A 17,891-nucleotide genomic window follows, 5' to 3' on the forward strand; every position below is an offset into this window, starting at 1 on the left:
CCCATAATCTTCATTGTCCATAGTGGCAGAAAGATTTTTTTAAAGCACTTTCAAGTTCAAAAACTCCTAAACCAGGAAAAAAACATTCCTCAAAATACGACGAAAGGGATCACTGTCCATCTGGAAATCGAATAGTGACCTGCGCCTTCTCTTAGGGGCAAACCAGTTCTGATTATGTTTGTTGAGAGAAAACAATGGTACAATGTATCCAAAGGAAAACTGAGCAGTAGTATTAAAGGAAAAGCAAATGTTGCTTACCTGTAACAGGTGTTCTCACAGGACAGCAGGCTGTTAGTCCTCACCTATGGGTGACATCTCAGGATGGAGCCCAATCACGGAAAACTTGTTAAAGTTTCCAGAAGTTTGACTGGCCCCTACTGGGCATGCCCAGCATGGCACTAACTCTGCAGCCAGAAGCGGTCCCCCTTCAGTCTTATTTGAAAGCTACAGGCAGTGCCAAAAAATAAAATAACAAAACATTACGAACCCAACACCGCGTGGCAGCGGGCGGGTTTCGTGAGGACTAACATCCTGCTGTCCTGTGAGAACACCTGTTACAGGTAAGCAACATTTGCTTTCTCACAGGACAAGCAGGATGGTAGTCCTCACATATGGGTGAGTACCGAGCTGAAGATGTCCGAACATGCACCAACTGTACCCAAAAGGTGTGCAACAGGCACAACAACTGGGGTGGAATTTGGTAGAGGGGATCCTGAACCCCACCGGGCAGGCGGAAGGGTGTTGGTATGTCACATTGTAAATAGATTACGAAGGACAGATTGGCCGAAGATGGAATCTTGTCTGCTGGCTTTGTCCAAGCAATAGTGGGCTGCAAAGGTGTGGAGAGAACTCCAGGTAGCAGCCCTGCAAATGTTAGGAAGCGGCACCGATCGTAGGTGTGCTACTGAAGTCGCCATGGCCCTCACAGAGTGTGCTTTAACACGGTCTTGGAATGGAATGCCCGCTTGCTGATAGCAGAAGGATAAGCAGTCCGCCAACCAGGAAGAGAGAATCTGCTTACCCACAGACTTCCCCAACGTGTTAGGGTGGAAAGAGACAAACAATTGAGTGCTTTCCCTGTGGGCAGCTGTACGGTCTAGGTAGAATGCTAGAGCCCATTTACAGTCAAGTGTATGCAGAGCCTGTTCTCCTAGATTGGCATGGGGCCTGGGAAAAAAGGTAGTTAGTATGATGGATTGAATGAGATGAAAATCCGAAACTACCCTAGGTAAGAATTTAGGGTCAATGCAGAGTACCGCCCCGTCCTGCAGAAGTTTAGTGTAAGGTGGATAGGTAACTAGGGCTTGCAATTCACTAACTCTGCGAGCTGAAGTGATAGCCAAAAGGAAAATCACTTTCCATGTGAGATATCGAAGTTCACAAGAGTGAAGAGGCTCGAATGGTGGTTTCATGAGCCAACCAAGAACCAGATTAAGGTCCCAAGAAGGGGCCGGAGGATGTAGTGGAGGCTTGATATGGAACAAGCCCTTCAAAAAGCATCTTACAAGGTAGGTAGTATGATGGATTGATTGAGATGAAAATCCAAAACTACCTGATATAGGGACATCGCCGACACCTTTATGGAAGGTGGCTACCGCACTGACATGCATTCTGATAGAAGAAGTTTTTAGACTGGACTCTGATAAGTGCCAGAGATAAACTTGGTAACTGGACAGGTAAAAAGGTCAAGGGACTGAGAAGCGCACCATGACTTAAACCTGTTCCATTTGTAAGAGTAAGCTTTTCTCATGGAAAACTTCCATGAAGCAATTAAAGCATGGGAAACTGGTTCAGAAAGGTTAAGTGGTTGAAGGATTAACCTTTCAACATCCATGCCGTCTGGGATAAGGCGTGAAGATTGGGATGGCGTAGGCTCCTGTCGTTCTGAGTGATCAGAAGTGGGTCCTTTCCCAAGGGAATGTGCCTGCGGATGGAGAGAACCTGAAGTATTGGAAACCACACTTGGCGCGGCCAGTGAGGTGCTATCAGGATCATGGTTCCCTTGTCCTGACATAACTTCACGAGAGTCGAGGAAGTGGGGGGAATGCGTAGAGCAGACCGGTTGCCCATGAGAGGGAGAACGTGTCTCTGGGTTGAGAGAGTTTGCTGCGAATGAGAGAGCAGTAGTTCTCCACTTTGCAGTTTTGTGGGGATGCAAAGAGGTCTATCCGAGGATATCCCCATTGTTGAAAGATGGAGTTCGCTACAGAGGGGTTGAGAGTCCCCTCGTGCGGTTGAAAGACGCGACTCAGCTCGTCTGCCAGCACATTGTCCACTCCCAGCAACCAGGTGGCCCTGAGGTACATCGAATGGGAGAGAGCTTCTTCCCAAATCTGCGCAGCTTCCTGACACAGATGGTACATCAACAAGCCTCCCTGCTTGTTGATGTACCACATTGCCACCTGGTTATCAGTCTGAATCAGGATGACTTGATCTGAGAGGTGATCCTGAAAAGCCCTGAGAGCATATCTGATTGCTCGAAGCTCCAGGAAATTTATTTGGTGTTTGGCTTCCTCTGGAGACCAAGTTCCTTGTGTCTGCAGATTGGCCACATGGGCTCCCCAACCGAGGTTGGAAGAATCGGTGGTGAGAGTGATTTAAGGATTTGGAACCTGGAAGGGCAATCCCTGGAGGAGATTGGTCTGATTTTTCTGCCAGAAGAGAGACAGATGGAGTGAGTCTGTGATGTGGACAATGATCGATAGAGGCTGAATAGCTTGAGTCCACTGAGACCTCAGAGTCCAGTGCATGAGTCTCATGGCCAAGTGGGCCATTGGTGTGACATGGACTGAGGATGCCATGTGTCCCAGGACGACGAGAAATTGGCGTGCAGTCACGGAGTGCTGAGACTGCAGCTGATGAGCAAGAGCCACGAGAGTTAGTGCTCATTTGTCAAGGCAGGAAAGCCTTTGCCTGCAAGGTGTCCAAGTCTGCCCCAATGAACGACAAGGTTTGAGATGGGACTAAGTAGGATTTGTCGTAATTGACGAGAAATCCTAACAAAATTAGCGTGTGTAAGGTTAGATTGATGGACGACAGAGCAGTTTGCTGAGTGGGAGCCCTGATTAACCAGTCGTCCAGATAGGGGTAGACATGAAAACCTTGTGTCCTGAGGAAGGCTGCGACAATGATGAGGCATTTTGTAAAGACTTGTGGTACAGATGCTAGGCCGAATGGAAGCACTCTGTATTGATAGTGCTTGGGGCCTACTAGGAACCTCAGGTACTTGCGATGAGCTGGACTTATCGCAATGTAGGTGTATGCGACCTGGAGGTCCAGAGAGCAGAGCCAGTCTCCTCTTTGTATAAGAGGTAGAAGCGATCCCAAGGTGACCATCTTGAACTTTTCTCGCTGGAGGTACTTGTTGAGGGCCCGGAGGTCCAGGATAGGACGGACGCCTCCCGATTTTATGGGGATTAGGAAGTACCAGGAATAGAACCCTAGGCCTTGCTGAGAGTATGGTATGGGTTCTATTGCTCTTGGCTTGAGAAGGAGGGAAACCTCTTGATTCAGAAGAATGGAGTGTTCGGATGTTCTCCACGTCTGTAGAGGTGGGGAGTCCGGTGGCAGGGCGAGAAAGTTGAGATGGTAACCCTGAGCAATGATTGCCAATACCCATTGGTCGGATGTGATTTAATGCCACGTGTTGTGGAAGTAGCACAATCGACCTCCCACTGGTATGTGCAACAGAGGTATCTGGCTGCTTCTCTCTAAGTGGAAGTCAAAAACCAGAAGCAGGTCCTGGTTGAGAAGCTGCCTGTGGTTTTTGTTTACAGGCTTGACGAGACTGCGGTTTTTGATAAGGTCTCGAGGCGGGTAAGAATTCTTGGGGCGGAAGAAAGACTTCTTAGAATCCTTTCTAAAGGGCTGTTTTGAGGAGAAGTCGGAAGGCATCAAAGAGAGCTGTCTTAGGGTCTCATGATGATCCTTTAATTCTGCTACTGTCCGTTGAATCTGTTCACCAAACAGATTATCTCCGACACAAGGCAGGTCGGATAACCGGTCCTGTACTTCTGGGCGTAGGTCAGAAGACTTGAGCCAGGCCCACTGCCTCGCCGAAATAGCAGCTGCACTCTAGTAGAGGTGTCAAAAATGTCATTAGAACATCTTATCTCATGCTTGCCTGCCTTAAAACCCTTTTTTACTAGGGTTTGTAATTGTTCTTGAAATTGCTGAGGCAGGGAGTCTGAGAAGTCCTGTATCTGCTTAAAAATGACCCTGTTATATTGGGTCATATAAAGCTGATAGGCGGCAATTCGGGAGATGAGCATGGCTCCTTGGAATACTCGGCAACCAATGTTATCTAGGAACTTCTGTTCCTTTCCAGGTGGAATAGACGAGTGGGGCTTTGACCTTTTCGCCCTGTTTTGTGCAGACTCTACCACAACCGAGTGGTGATCAAGCTGTGATTTTTGAAAACCTGGGGCTGACTGTACCAGATAGGTAGTGTCAGCTTTCTTGTGTACTGGAGCAATTGATCCAGGATGTTCCCAGTTCTTCTTGAGGAGATTGAGAAGGACCTGATGAATGGGAATAGAGGTGACTATCTTAGGGGCATCCAGGAATTGGAACAACTCCATCATCTGGTGCCTATCATCCTGTTCCGTCTGTAATTGGAAGGGAACCAATTCAGATATTTCCTTCACAAAATTTATAAAGGAAAGGTCCTCTGGGGGAAAACACTTTCTACTCTCAGTAGGTGAAGGTAAATCATCGGTGTCTGTTGAGGCATCATCACCCCAAGTATCATAAGGATCCGCACCCTTCCCACTAGGAACTAGAGGGGGACAGAGTGGTTGGATACCTGAAGGACCCAGTCTAGGCTCCGAAGGAATCTGAGGAATTACTGGAGGCACCAATGATGGCATCGAAGGATGACTCGGTGGCGCTGGACGTATCGGCACCGATAGATGGGTCGATGGCGAGGGACATATTGGCATCGATGGCTGAGGCAGAACTCCAGATGGAGGGATGCGAAATGGTGTTTCTCCTCCCGATGATGCTGTCAGTGGGGAGGGTATTGGAGCCATTGGAGACCCGGGATCCATCGGTGGAAAAGCGGCCATAAGTGCTTCCATCATGGATAGCAGCAGTGCCAGCACTGCTGGAATCGGGTCGATGATCGGTTCCAGAGGTGGTGCCAGAGGAACCTGAAGACATTGTATCGCCTTGTCGATGGCCTCCTGAACCATCCGGTCCAGTTCTTCTCGGAGACCTGGAGCAAGCAGCCCCGGCTCCGGAACAGGAGGCGGCAGAGGCATAGCCGGAGGGACCACCGTTAAAGGCAGAGTCGCGGCTCCTGATCCCCGATTGGGTGAGGGTTGCCTCTGTGACCCGGTCACAGGAATGGTCGGTGCCTTTCCTGGACGGGGTTTTTTTTTGACAGCAGCTCAGACGATGGCGAGGCAGATGATTTCACTCCCTCGATGGTCCGAGTCTTACAGTGTCGATGGCGATGTTTCTCCCTGCGATCCCCTCGATCCTGAGGGGGAGTAGAGGGTGTCGATGGCAGAGAAGTAGTCGATGCCGGTCGGTCAGCAGTCAGTGGTCAATGCTGGCGTGAAGTTGACGGTGCCGGTTCTGACGTCGATGCAAAGGACTGAGTCGGGGTTTGAGCATGGAAGATAAGTTCCATCTTCTCCATTTTGGCCTTGCGACCCTTAGGTGTCATTCGGGCACATTTGGTGCAGGTCAAGACATCGTGCTCGTGTCCTAGACACATTACACAGACTATATGGGGGTCTGGGATAGACATGGTGCGGGTACAGTCCGGGCAACGACGAAACCCCGACGCCATGGCAAAAAATCGAGTCGTGGTACGGTCGACGGCCAGTAGGTCGCAAGGGCCAAACTAGACCATAATCGACAGGAAACGGGTAAAAACTTACCGGAGTACCGCGGACTGAGAAAAGTTAGAGGAGGAACCCCTGTGGGGCAATTTAAGTTTTAGTAATTCCGTGAGGAAAATTCCTGTCAGGAATCTTTTCAGAGCTCCTTTACTGTGAGGCTACTGCTGTGCGGAAAAAAGAAGACTGAAGGGGGACCCCTTCTGGCTACAGGGTTAGTGCCATGCCGGGCATGCCCAGTAGGGGCCAGTCAAAGTTCTGGAAACTTTGACAGAAGTTTTCCGTGATTGTGCTCCAGGATGATGTCACCCATATGTGAGGACTACCATCCTGTTTGTCCTGTGAGAATAGTCTTTACTACTCCCCACGATGCAAAGAACCACAGTCCTGAGGTATCATAGACTGATAGTCTGCTGTCATTCACTTTTACTTCAGAGGTGATGAAGTAGATTTTTGATATGTTCCCTCTGGTAACAACAGGTAGGCCCAACACAGAGCAGCCTTGCGCTTCAATATAAGCCTTGGCAAGTAGAAACATGGGAGAAGGGGTGTACTCATCATGAGTATAGTTGCCAGTACACCTGAGGTTGCGTCCATAACCAGTAGGGCAGGTTCCCCGAATCCTTTTCTCAGCCTCCATAGGGCACAGCTGGCGAATTGCATGCGGTCACAACGAGGTAGAGTCCTGTTAAAGCATGGAGGATACCTGGGGCATTTATGCTTATAGTCCCCGCAGTATGAAGGATTTGCCCCGGGGAGAGCCACCACCTTGTTGTAGACCTTGTACAGGTGAACAGTCATGTTTAATTCATGGTCAAAACATTCATGCACAAAGCTCCATCGTGCAGACATATTTCACCACACAATAGTAACCCCTTTTGTAGCTGACGGTCATTGTAGCGGTGCAGTTTGCCCAGGGTGCGACACCCTCCGGTTGAAAAACAGCACCCTGCCTGTTTGGTGCACAGGGGTACGGCGTAAGGGTTAGTATGGGTAAGAGAGACAGCAGTAGGTACAATATAAGTATCTCTATTAAGGATGGAAGATTCATTAAAAGATACGGGAACAAACCCAGAGCCATCCGGCTGTAGACGATAACATAGCCAACAAGCTGAAAGATTCAGGGATTTCTGCAGTAGAGTAGTATAGGCCAGATAAGTCTGTACATGGGGCCCCAGATAGGGCCATGCCTCTACGGAGTGCAAATGAAGCAAAAGCAAGATCATGTCTGTTCTAGTAGCCTCGTGAGAGAGTTCTATGTCCTGGAGCTTCCTGCTGTTGTAGGACTGTAGGCCTTTGTACAGTGAGAAAGGTGTACCCAGGTAGGGTGTCCTAAATTTACTGCAGAATGTGAGGTTAAAACTACCTGATGGGGTCCCTTCACCTGGGGGCCAAGAAGTACATTAATCGGAAAATCTTCAGAAAAACAAAATCACTTGGTTGCACGCTCAGTAGGCACAGGGTCCACTGGAGGAAAAGATGCTCGTATTTTCTGCCAGTGTGATGTCAAAACTTTCTTTTAATACTTTAAGATCTAATGAATGCAGGAAACATCTCTACTTCGATATGGCCTAGGCAAAACTGGGTAAGACAATACAAGAAGAACATTAACAAACTAAAGTAACTTAACTTTTTTGGGATAACTGTCAGGTGAGGTAGAATGCATGAGACTATAAATGCTGTAAGTCATGGTTAATTCTGAATCCTTAAACTTAATACTGGCCAGGATTTATTTTTGTGTGATTAACTCTAATTACAAATACTATCTAAAATCACTTTTCCCTCTTTCAGTTTATTTAATTCCTCCATCTGCCCACAATATAACTTAGTTGAGAGTTTATTAATCTTCAGCTCCTTTACTCTTTTCTTTCGTATCCAAATCACTATAATGACAAATATTGAGGAACATTTCTAACCATAGTTTATTTTCCAGCCCTGGTCACAAAGAAAAAGGTGTCTATAAGTTTGGAACCCACATGCTAGTACATGGGTCGTGCACTGTTGTGCATAGGCCAGTGAAATTCATGTAATATCAAATCTAAAACCTTTAAAGCATAACAGAGTACCAGTCGGGTATACCCAAGCCTGCTTTCTTGCTAAAGGTACAGCCTGCAGCTTTCCAGTTCCCTATAAATTCATGCAGCTGCTGCACTGTTTGTAATCCTGCTTTCCTTTGTGCTCTAGTTTGTATACATTTCTTAGTTGCTAATTGACAAGCTTGTTTAGTAATGTCTTCTGCTGCAAAGTCTGCAAATGTAAGAGAAGTTCTCTAGTAGCTGAAACAAAGCCTTTACTATTCCATTTTCTTAAGTGTTTATTAACAGATGAAAATATATTTAAATGTGAAGCAGTGAAAACTGTCAGGGGAACCAGAGCACAATTCATGAATTCTGCTCCCTGTGCAGACATTTCTGATGGTAATGAGAACTGTTTACATCTAAGCACTTGGTCTGCAGAATTATACTGAACAGCAGCAGATCCTGGTAAACCAAAAACCTCCTTCTGCTAGGGGTTCCTTAGATATAACAACCTTATCAGGTAGGGGCAGCCCAGTTACTCCATATGGGGAATTGGGTATGCTCCCTCTAGCAGGACCTGAAGAAAATTAAATGTGGAATTAATTGTAATTGTCTAATGGGATACTATAGAAGTCAATAATATGGTTGAATATTTACCAAATCTTGTAGATAAAGGAGATGTGGACATCCCCTAAAAGTATTCTAACTTCATGGGAAATATGTAAAACAATTAAAATTCCTAGTACATGTGCTTGCAATTTACAGATAGCTTCAGCACATGCCACAATCCTTAATTTACAATTTGAAAACCCAAACGTACCAGATAAATAAGTCATGGGGGTTATATTGTCATGCTGAGAAGCAGCCGCTGCCCATCCTTCAGACCCATGATATATATAAATCAATCTCATAACTTAAATTAACAAGAGCCAAACTATGTACATGCAATACAAAATGCAATATATTTCCTATCTCTGCTCTAAAATCTTTTAAGTTTATTGTTAAGAAATCTGGTATCCCCTTGTCTATTCTAGCGTTTACTTTTTATTTTGTACTTTGTCTTTTTGACCCCTGTTTTCTCTTTTTTTTATACCATAAGCAGGGGTGCACTTCCCACACTTATCCTAGCCAGTCAAACTGCACCTTTTCTTCCTTAAATGGTCTCCCAGCCTTCCTCTGGCTTCCTCCTCTGCTGGCTATGTGGTGCTGTTTCTTTGGACAGGTTAAACAATAAAGCCCTTTTCCCAACTTGTTAACACTGAGTGCTGGATGCTGGTTCTTGCAGAACATGTATCATTCTCACAGGAGTTTTGACATATTTTTATATTTCTTCACCTTGGCTGTGGCGGTTTACAGTCTCTGCAGGGTTGAAAAACCCTTTTTGGCAGGTCCAAAACACATCACTCACATCCAAACACAGCTTGGTCCATATTATAAGGCTCCAACACAAGCTCATGGGGGCAGGAACCTGATTTATAGTAGCTTGCTATATGCATAAACACTTTTGAAAATGTGCCCCATGATGGATAGTCCCTACTCCTTGGACCTTACAATCTAGTCAAGACAAACACCAATGAGGAGAACACTGCTATTCAGTGGAGGATTCTGACTGAGTTTTATAAAATGTGATATTGGGACTGTAAATATTTGAGAAGTCTGGTTATTTATTACAGAGAATAAGAAAATAAAAGTTTAAGTAAATCTATACAGACATTAGATAATGCATCATAAAGGAAACCAAAGTGGCACTTTCATGGGAGAGCATTTATTGGGATCAGGCCACTCCATCACTGAGCTTATGATCAGGATACTAAAAAGGTAAGTAAATTTGGGGGACCTGGAGAATACCTGTGCTAGAACAAGGGTTCCAAATCCAGCATGGGAACTTTGGAGAGACATCTTGCCCTAGAGGACCCAGAGGACCATAAAATCCGGCACACCAAAGCGGCAACATCACCTCCAAGAGCTAATTCAACACTGTGGGAACAGAGTATAGAATTAGCTGGGATTTCATTATCCCCTGAAACGTGTTCTCCACCTCCCATGCCACAAGCTACAACAGGTGTGTCCATAACTGATTTACATATCTCTCAAAATGTCTCTCGTGGTCGGGGAAATGATATACTAGATCTCCAACAAAAACTGTTACATCTACTGATGGTGTTCTATTAGTTGGGGAACAAAGGAGTTCGGATAATTTACTTTCATTAGAACCAGTTACTCATCTTATTCCAGAGCCTGTGATATTTAACTTTGCAAAGGAAGAATTATTAGTGAAAACACAAGAACCAGTGGCCATATCACTTAAGGACATTTGGAGAGTAATTACTAGAATTGATAAGTGTTTTGACAAATTCTGTAAAACAGTTGTCTTTATATACTGAAAAAGCATCTCTAAAATTTTCTGAATTGGAGAATAGAACTTTAGGTTAAACTGCAGTCTGGGGTCATATCCAGTCTGCAGCAAACTTCTGTTTCTTCCATTAAAGACAAAATAATTATTCACCAAAAATATGAAGCTTTTGAAAATCATTTATGGTCAAATAATTTATGTCTTCTGAATTTTCCAGTAACTCGTTTCCTTTCAGGAATTGAGTTATTTAAAAAATATGCAGTTGAGGGGAGCGGTAAGAGAGAAGGAGAGAGAGCTGCCCTCAGTAGCCCCGAGCACTGCACCTGAACTGCCCCTCAATTGTCAGCACCGGAGGAACAGCTGAGACCTGGAGAGGAGGCGGGGTTGCAGTGACATCATCAGCCAGTGCCAGTCCTTTTAAACAACGGTCTGCCGGGAGAGAGACTGGGGAGCGGTAAGAGAGAAGGAGAGAGAGCCGCCCTCAGTAGCCCCGAGCACTGCACCTGAACTGCCCCTCAATTGTCAGCACCGGAGGAACAGCTGAGACCTGGAGAGGAGGCGGGGTTGCAGTGACATCATCAGCCAGTGCCAGTCCTTTTAAACAACGGTCTGCCGGGAGAGAGACTGGGGAGCGGTAAGAGAGAAGGAGAGAGAGCCGCCCTCAGTAGCCCCGAGCACTGCACCTGAACTGCCCCTCAATTGTCAGCACCGGAGGAACAGCTGAGACCTGGAGAGGAGGCGGGGTTGCAGTGACATCATCAGCCAGTGCCAGTCCTTTTAAACAACGGTCCTGCCGGGAGAGAGACTGGGGAGCGGTAAGAGAGAAGGAGAGAGAGCCGCCCTCAGTAGCCCCGAGCACTGCACCTGAACTGCCCCTCAATTGTCAGCACCGGAGGAACAGCTGAGACCCGGAGAGGAGGCGGGGTTGCGGTGACATCATCAGCCAGTGCCAGTCCTTTTAAACGACGGTCTGTCGGCGCATCAACGCTGACGGCGCACCTAAGCCGCGAGCCCCAAAGGGGCGAGCGGCTTGGTCCGGCTTAGTCCGGAAAGCCGGACAAGCCGGCACTGACTTTTGAAAGATTTTATTGTGTGGAACTAGTGCCAACTCCAGCGGTACTTTTCCTCCTAAATCCATGGGGAGGAAAAGGAAAGTGAAAAGCTTTCCAATTTCACCAATAGCTACTAAGGGCCCAATGGACGATCACGTGTTTAAACGGATCGAATCATCACCAAGTGAGGACAAGACTGGGGAGCTTTTTTCAGCTTCCCTTAGTCCTGGTGAAGGACCATCACTGCCTCCACAGCCGATGGCATCAATTCCAGATGGTTTTTTGCGAGTGGGAGCTGAACTCAATGCTTCAGGAAGCACAGAGATAAGTAACCAAATAACTGTTATGGAGAAAGGTTATGTTGAAGGGGTGGGGAAAAGGCCTGAACAATGGCCTGATAACCCCCCAGACAATATAACCATGAAAGATTTATGGAAATTGATGTCTAATGTTAATAATAATGTTATACAACTGAATGATTCATTGTCAGCTGTAGTAAATACAACTAAAGTAAAGGTAGAAGAACAAATGAAGGAAGTTGCTACTTTGAAAGAGGAGGTGGGAAAAATAACATCGAAAATTAAGTTACTTGAAAATATTGACTCTGCTCATATAAGAGATAGTCTCTCAGTACATAGAGAGTTAGAAAATATAGAGAATCTAATGCGTTATAAAAATCTGCGAGTGATTAATTTCCCGCAGACTAGACTTTTGTAACCCATTGAAATGTTTAAAAAATATTTAATGGAGATTATGCAATATGAGGAGAAGGAGATACCAGCAGTTTCAAAAATCTTTTATTTTTCTAAGAAATTGAGAGAAAGGGAAGAGGGAAACTCTATATCTTCAAGTGTGGGAGTCTCGACCTTTTTGGAAGAGTCCATAGATATTATTCAAAAGAGAGCCACTTTATTTGTTTCTTTTCAGTTAGAAGCTGATAAAGAAAAGGACAAAGAACTAAATTTCTGTGGTCAGAGGATTTTGATTTTTCCTGATGTCTCACGAGCCACACAGGCAAAAAGGAGACATTTCCTCACCTTGAAGGTTAAATTAATCGCTTTAGGAGCAACTTTCTTTTTAAAATATCCTTGTTTATGTTTAGTAACCTTTCAAGGTAACAAGTATAGTTTCTCAGATCCATCACAGTTGGAGACATTTTTGTTGGATAAAAGTGTAACAAGAGGTAGTTCTGATGATCAACAGTAATTCCATATTTTCTCTCTCCTTCAAAAAATGTTAAAGTTTATTTGATAATTATGAAAAGCTTCCCCAAATTATAGGTTGTGTAAAAGAGATGTTGATGATTATGGTAATTTATGTTATGTAATTACATCTGTATTACCTTCAGATATTTTTGTTTGATAATTTTAAATGAAAATTCAATAAAGAAAATAAAAAATAAAAAAAAATTATGCAGTTGAGAATTTGCAATTTACAAATGAAAAAATGTTTCAGATTTCTAATTCTTATTATTTACCTAGTAAGAAAAAAGGTGATAAATAGAGAGGAGGGGGTCTTTTGATGTTCTGACTCCTATTGATAGCCCAAATATTTCTTCTTTTTTAGAAGCTGAAGAAATACGAACTAGGGCTACTCTTGTGGTCACGTTCATATTAGAATCAGATAATTTATTTTTTCATCAATTCTTTAAATTTAAGGAGTTAAGTTTTGTGGTCAGAAGATCCAGATATGTCTGGATGTTTCGAGGGAAACCCAAATGAGAAAAAGTCTGGTGTGCTAGGTATAGCAGCAACCTTTTATTTGAAATTTCCCTGTAAATGTATTATTTCATTTCAGAATAAGTTCATTTTTCTAAACCCTGCAGATCGAGAGGTTTCTTAATGACAAGAGGAACCCAGATTGAAGATTGTGGTATGGGTGTCCCGGTAATTTTCTGATAATTCTCTGATATTCTTAGATAGATGTTTCCTGAGCATTCCCCCTGGATGTGGGCTAGTGTATGATTATTAATATTATTATTACTATTATTTTCCTTTGTTTGCTAGATGATACTTTACCTGTCATTACTGATATATGTAATGATGTGAAAAGTTTAATAAAGTGTAAATAAAAAAAAATAAGCAAGTAAATTTAGAACAATCCAGGAACATATGACATTTGAAGTTAAAATGGTCAAACAGTTTGGAACTCTTAAAAGGACTTAACAGAAAGTTGGGTTTATGAACTCACTCCTAGAAATAATTGTACTGCCTCTTTGCCACTATCTTAATCACTCTAATACATCCACACACACTTCCCTTCCTTCTATTATTGTAATGTACTTTACTATTCACTTGCATTTTCTGGCAATGTCATCTTTTGCTTTGACCTGCTCATTCTATTTGGGACTTGAGGAAGGGAGAGTAAACTCTAGAAAGCTGGTCAAGAAATCTATTAAGTTAGCCCATTAAAAAGGTATCACTGTATATAATTGTTTATTAACCTTTATTTCTGTGAGTACATACAATAATCAAATCTGAAAACTATAGCTAACAAAGTTGTTGAAGATAGTATATAAAAGTGAATGTTATGTTATATCATGCCTTTCTCATCCAGAGCCCTAAGGTGGTTTACAACAAGAATACAAGAACCATAACAATAACATATTTAAAAATACATCAGCATAACAAATTTAACATCCCACCCTTAACCCAAAAACTCATCCACCCTCTACTCTCACTAAGGGCTGGACAAGACCACATTACACCAAGTTTCATACCCAGTAACAAAGGCTCTACCGAAACTCAGAATAAAAAATGACCCAAGGAGGTTTAACACAAGAATGTAACAAGAATAAAATATCTAAAAAAACACAAACAAAATAATGTAATCATATCTTACCAGTAATCCAATAGCCCATCCATCCCTACTTTCACTAAGGAATAGTTAGGATTACAACTCACCCAAATTACATATAGAGTAGGACAGATCTAAAGAAGAGACCTAAGTGGTCTCAAAAGCTCAAATAAACATATTTAGATCATTTTTATGTTGGTTTTATAGAAGGTATCACAACATGCAAAGAAACCAGTAGGATAGAGAGGCATGCTTGGCAAATTATTCATTAAAACTTTAAGTACTGAAGTGTTATAATTATTTTACTTAACTGTAGAACTCTACTACTTGCATTTTACTTCCTAATCAGCATGTTATTTGCCATTTAATAAGTTGTGGCCATTTTTATATAGAACCCTTAACTCAAAGCAATCCAGCTTGTAACCTGATTCCAGATAAAATATCTGGTTTTTTCTTTTACCTCAGTGACTTCTTTCATTTGAGCCTCACCTGAATTCAATTTTGGCTTTTTGTTTGCGACACTGGATATTATTATAGCCTTCTCTCTTACTGCCAATAGTGACTGGATCCTTGCCATGTAGCCTGGTTTGGCCTCCTCCTTCTCAGATTCAATAAGAAGGTCGATGTAGTCTGGAGTGGAGAGCGGGTTTGGTCGCAGGGCAATTTCTTCCAGCCGCTGAACACACACTGATAGCTCATTTATGAGCTCGAGCACCTTTAGTTCAACTCCTGAGAGTTCTAATTTAAGCTGCAGAAAGACCTGCGTAGCTGTCAAGACTTCACCGTAAGCCTTCTCATAATTCTCTTTCAGTTCTTTATATGTTCCCTTTACTACTATAATTTCATAAATCCACCTGTATTTTTGATTGAAATGAACACTCCAGACACAATGAGCTGGACAAATTCGACAGTTCTTTTGGTTATCCATGGCCCAACAATTAAACTTCTGATTATCATCAGGAATTCCACAAGGATAGTGGCAAGTAAAGTGACACTTCTGGCAGTTGGTTATGAAGTTGGTCACTAGTTCTTGTTTTGCCACAGTTTTTGGCACCTCATACTCAAAATCTTTATTTGCTTTCACCTTATCCTTGTTCTGTTCTAGAACTGCAGTTATTTGTCTGATTTCTTCTTGTTTTGATAATCCAGCTTTGATTTGGGGCTGCAGTCCCTCCACTAGGGCTTCAAGTAGCCTACGCTCTTCAAGGACTTCTTTAGTTAGCCATAAGCTCTTGGTTTGCAGCTTATTCAATGCAATAAAGAACTTCTTTAGATTTTTTGTCCCCATCTTCCAGAACATTTCTTCAAAGTTCTCATCTTCTTCTTCTTCACTGTTTAAGGGATTGTCAACAACGTTGTGTGCAAATAAGGCAGAATTATTAAATTTGAAATGAACCGGGGAGCCAGTTTTATCCTTGGAACAAGGAATCTGGGAAGCAGTTATGGCTTCTAACAATGGGGGTTTCTGCCCATCTGCAAAAGTAACAAGTATCAGTATATTGTCAGCAATATCATTTCCAAAAATGGAGAGAATAGAGTCAAATATATATTTCTGTGTATAGGTCAGGCGAGCCAGGGATGATTGCGCTACAAAACACACAGCATCAATGTGATCAATACCATTAGGTATGGAAAAGAATCTCCTAATCTCCTCAATAAGTAATCTGTCTTGGTCTATCCCCCTGGTGTCTCCAAATCCTGGAGTGTCTATAATGGTTAGGCCATAAGGTACTTGGAAGCCCTCTTGGTAGGGGAGTTGATATGCGATAACTGAAGTAGTCTGGCTTTCTGCTTGGCTTCGGTTGGTTTGTTCATCTATCAGTTTAAATCGAAATTTGTCTTCCCATGTCACTCCCAGGATGTAGTTGATCATTCCATTGATGAGGGTGGTTTTGCCTGATCCGGTAGCTCCAAGAACCATGATTACTTTATCATTGTTTGTTTTTTTTTTTTTTTTTACAGTCCCAAAGGTATGTTTCTCACATGAACCTGTGTTAACTAACTTTTCTATCTTTAGCTGAAGTTTATGAATTGAAGGGTTATTCTTTTCCTTTTCTATATGAAAACATCTCTTCAGGAAATCTTCAGCCATCTTGGGCATACTTTCTGTAGACACATTGAGGAAGAATATACATTACTATGAGTATAATAGAGTGCAAAAATAATAAAAATACAATTTTATTATATACAGCATGTTACACACAGATAATGGAGAAATTACTTACTTGATAATTTCGTTTTTCTTAGTGTAGACAGATGGACTCAGGACCAATGGGGTATAGTGTACTCCTGATAGCAGCTGGAGACGAATCAGATTTCAATTTGACGTCTGCCCCTAGTACATATACCCCTGCAGGAAGTGCAGCTCTTCAGTATTCTCCTCAAAAAGCATTGTGGATATGTGTGATTGACTAATTCGGTTAACTTGAATAATTTCATAACTGGGTTAAACTTATAACTTGGATAACTTGATTAACTTGATCTGGTCGAATTGGCTGTAGCTGAAGACCGCCAGTGCCTTCAACCGGAAAGCATCGACACTCGGCAGGGTGGGTGTCCTAAGTGAAGGAAGCATGGCTTACCCTTGAATCATTCGAAAATTCCATGAGTAACGGCAGCCAAGGGTGGGATGCTGAGTCCATCTGTCTACACTAAGGAAAACGAAATTATCAGGTAAGTAATTTCTCCATTTCCTAGCATGTAGCAGATGGACTCAGGACCAAAGGGATGTATAAAAGCTACTCCCGAACTGGGTGGGAGGCTGCCCGTGACCCACTTAGAATAGTCCTTGCAAATGCCGTGTCCTCCCTAGCCTGAACATCCAGGCGGTAGACCCTGGAGAAGGTGTGGATGGAGGACCATGTCGCCGCCCTGTAAATCTCGGCGGGTGACAACATTCTGGTTTCTGCCCATGACACTGGCTGGGCTCTAGAAGAATGGGCCTTGACTTGTAGAGGCGGCGATTTGCCTGCTTCTACGCAGGCCGCCTTGATGGCTTTTTTGATCCTGCGGGCTATGGTTGCCCGCGAGGCTGCTTCCCTTTGCCTCTTCCCGCTGTAAAGAACGAATAGGTGGTCCGTTTTTCGTACGGGTTCTGACACTTCCAGGTATCTGGATAGACGTCTGTTGATGTTGAGGTGACGTAGACTTCGAGCTTCTTCCGAATTCTTAAACTCGTCCGGCGATGGTAGCGAGATGGTTTGGTTGAGATGGAAGTGTGACACCACTTTGGGAAGGAACCGTGCATAGCTGGATGGTTCCTGGGGTGAGTCTGAGGAATGGCACACGGCAGACAGTGCTTGTAGTTCTGAAATGCGGCGGGCTGAATAAACTGCCAGCAGGAATGCTGTCTTCAAAATCAATAGTCGGAGAGACAGTCCGCGGAGGGGCCTGAAAGAGGATCCTGCTAGAATGTCCAGGACCAGGTTGAGGTTCCAAGAGGTACCGGCCACTTTAGGGGTGGGCGGATGTGTGACTCCCCTCAGGAAGCGTGAAACGTCCGGGTGAGAGGCTATGCTGTCGCTCTCTCTCTTGGTGCCGTAGCATGACAATGCGGTCACCTGTACCTTGATGGAGTTGAGGGACAATCCCTTCTGTAGTCCGTTTTGTAGGAATTCCAATATCGCGGGAATTTTGACTGAGCGTGATATGATGTCGTGGTCTTCGCACCAGGTTTCGAATACTCTCCAAATCCTTACGGCCAGGCCGTAAGAGAGAATCGAGCTGGGTCCACGTGGAGGATCGGCCCTTGTTGGAGCAGATCTGTGTGTGGAGGCAGCGGCAGGGGTGGGTCTCTGTCAGTAGTCTCCTCATGTCTGCGTACCAC

The 17,891-nt window shown here is 43.8% G+C and overlaps 1 protein-coding gene across 3 annotated transcripts in view; it reads right to left on the minus strand.

Moving 5' to 3' along the window:
* Window positions 1-13,697: 13,697 nt before the first annotated feature.
* The window catches only part of LOC115087740, a 51,430-nt gene continuing 47,236 nt past the window's right edge, over window positions 13,698-17,891 (minus strand). For all 3 annotated transcript variants that reach the window (XM_029595269.1, XM_029595278.1, XM_029595286.1), the window contains exon 3: window positions 13,698-16,171. In XM_029595269.1, coding sequence (XP_029451129.1) covers window positions 14,463-16,171 — 1,709 coding nt within the window. In that variant the 3' untranslated portion in view covers window positions 13,698-14,462. The remainder of the gene's footprint in view (window positions 16,172-17,891) is intronic.

The sequence above is a fragment of the Rhinatrema bivittatum genome, chromosome 1 (genome assembly GCF_901001135.1).
Source record: "Rhinatrema bivittatum chromosome 1, aRhiBiv1.1, whole genome shotgun sequence".
NCBI lineage: Eukaryota > Metazoa > Chordata > Amphibia > Gymnophiona > Rhinatrematidae > Rhinatrema > Rhinatrema bivittatum.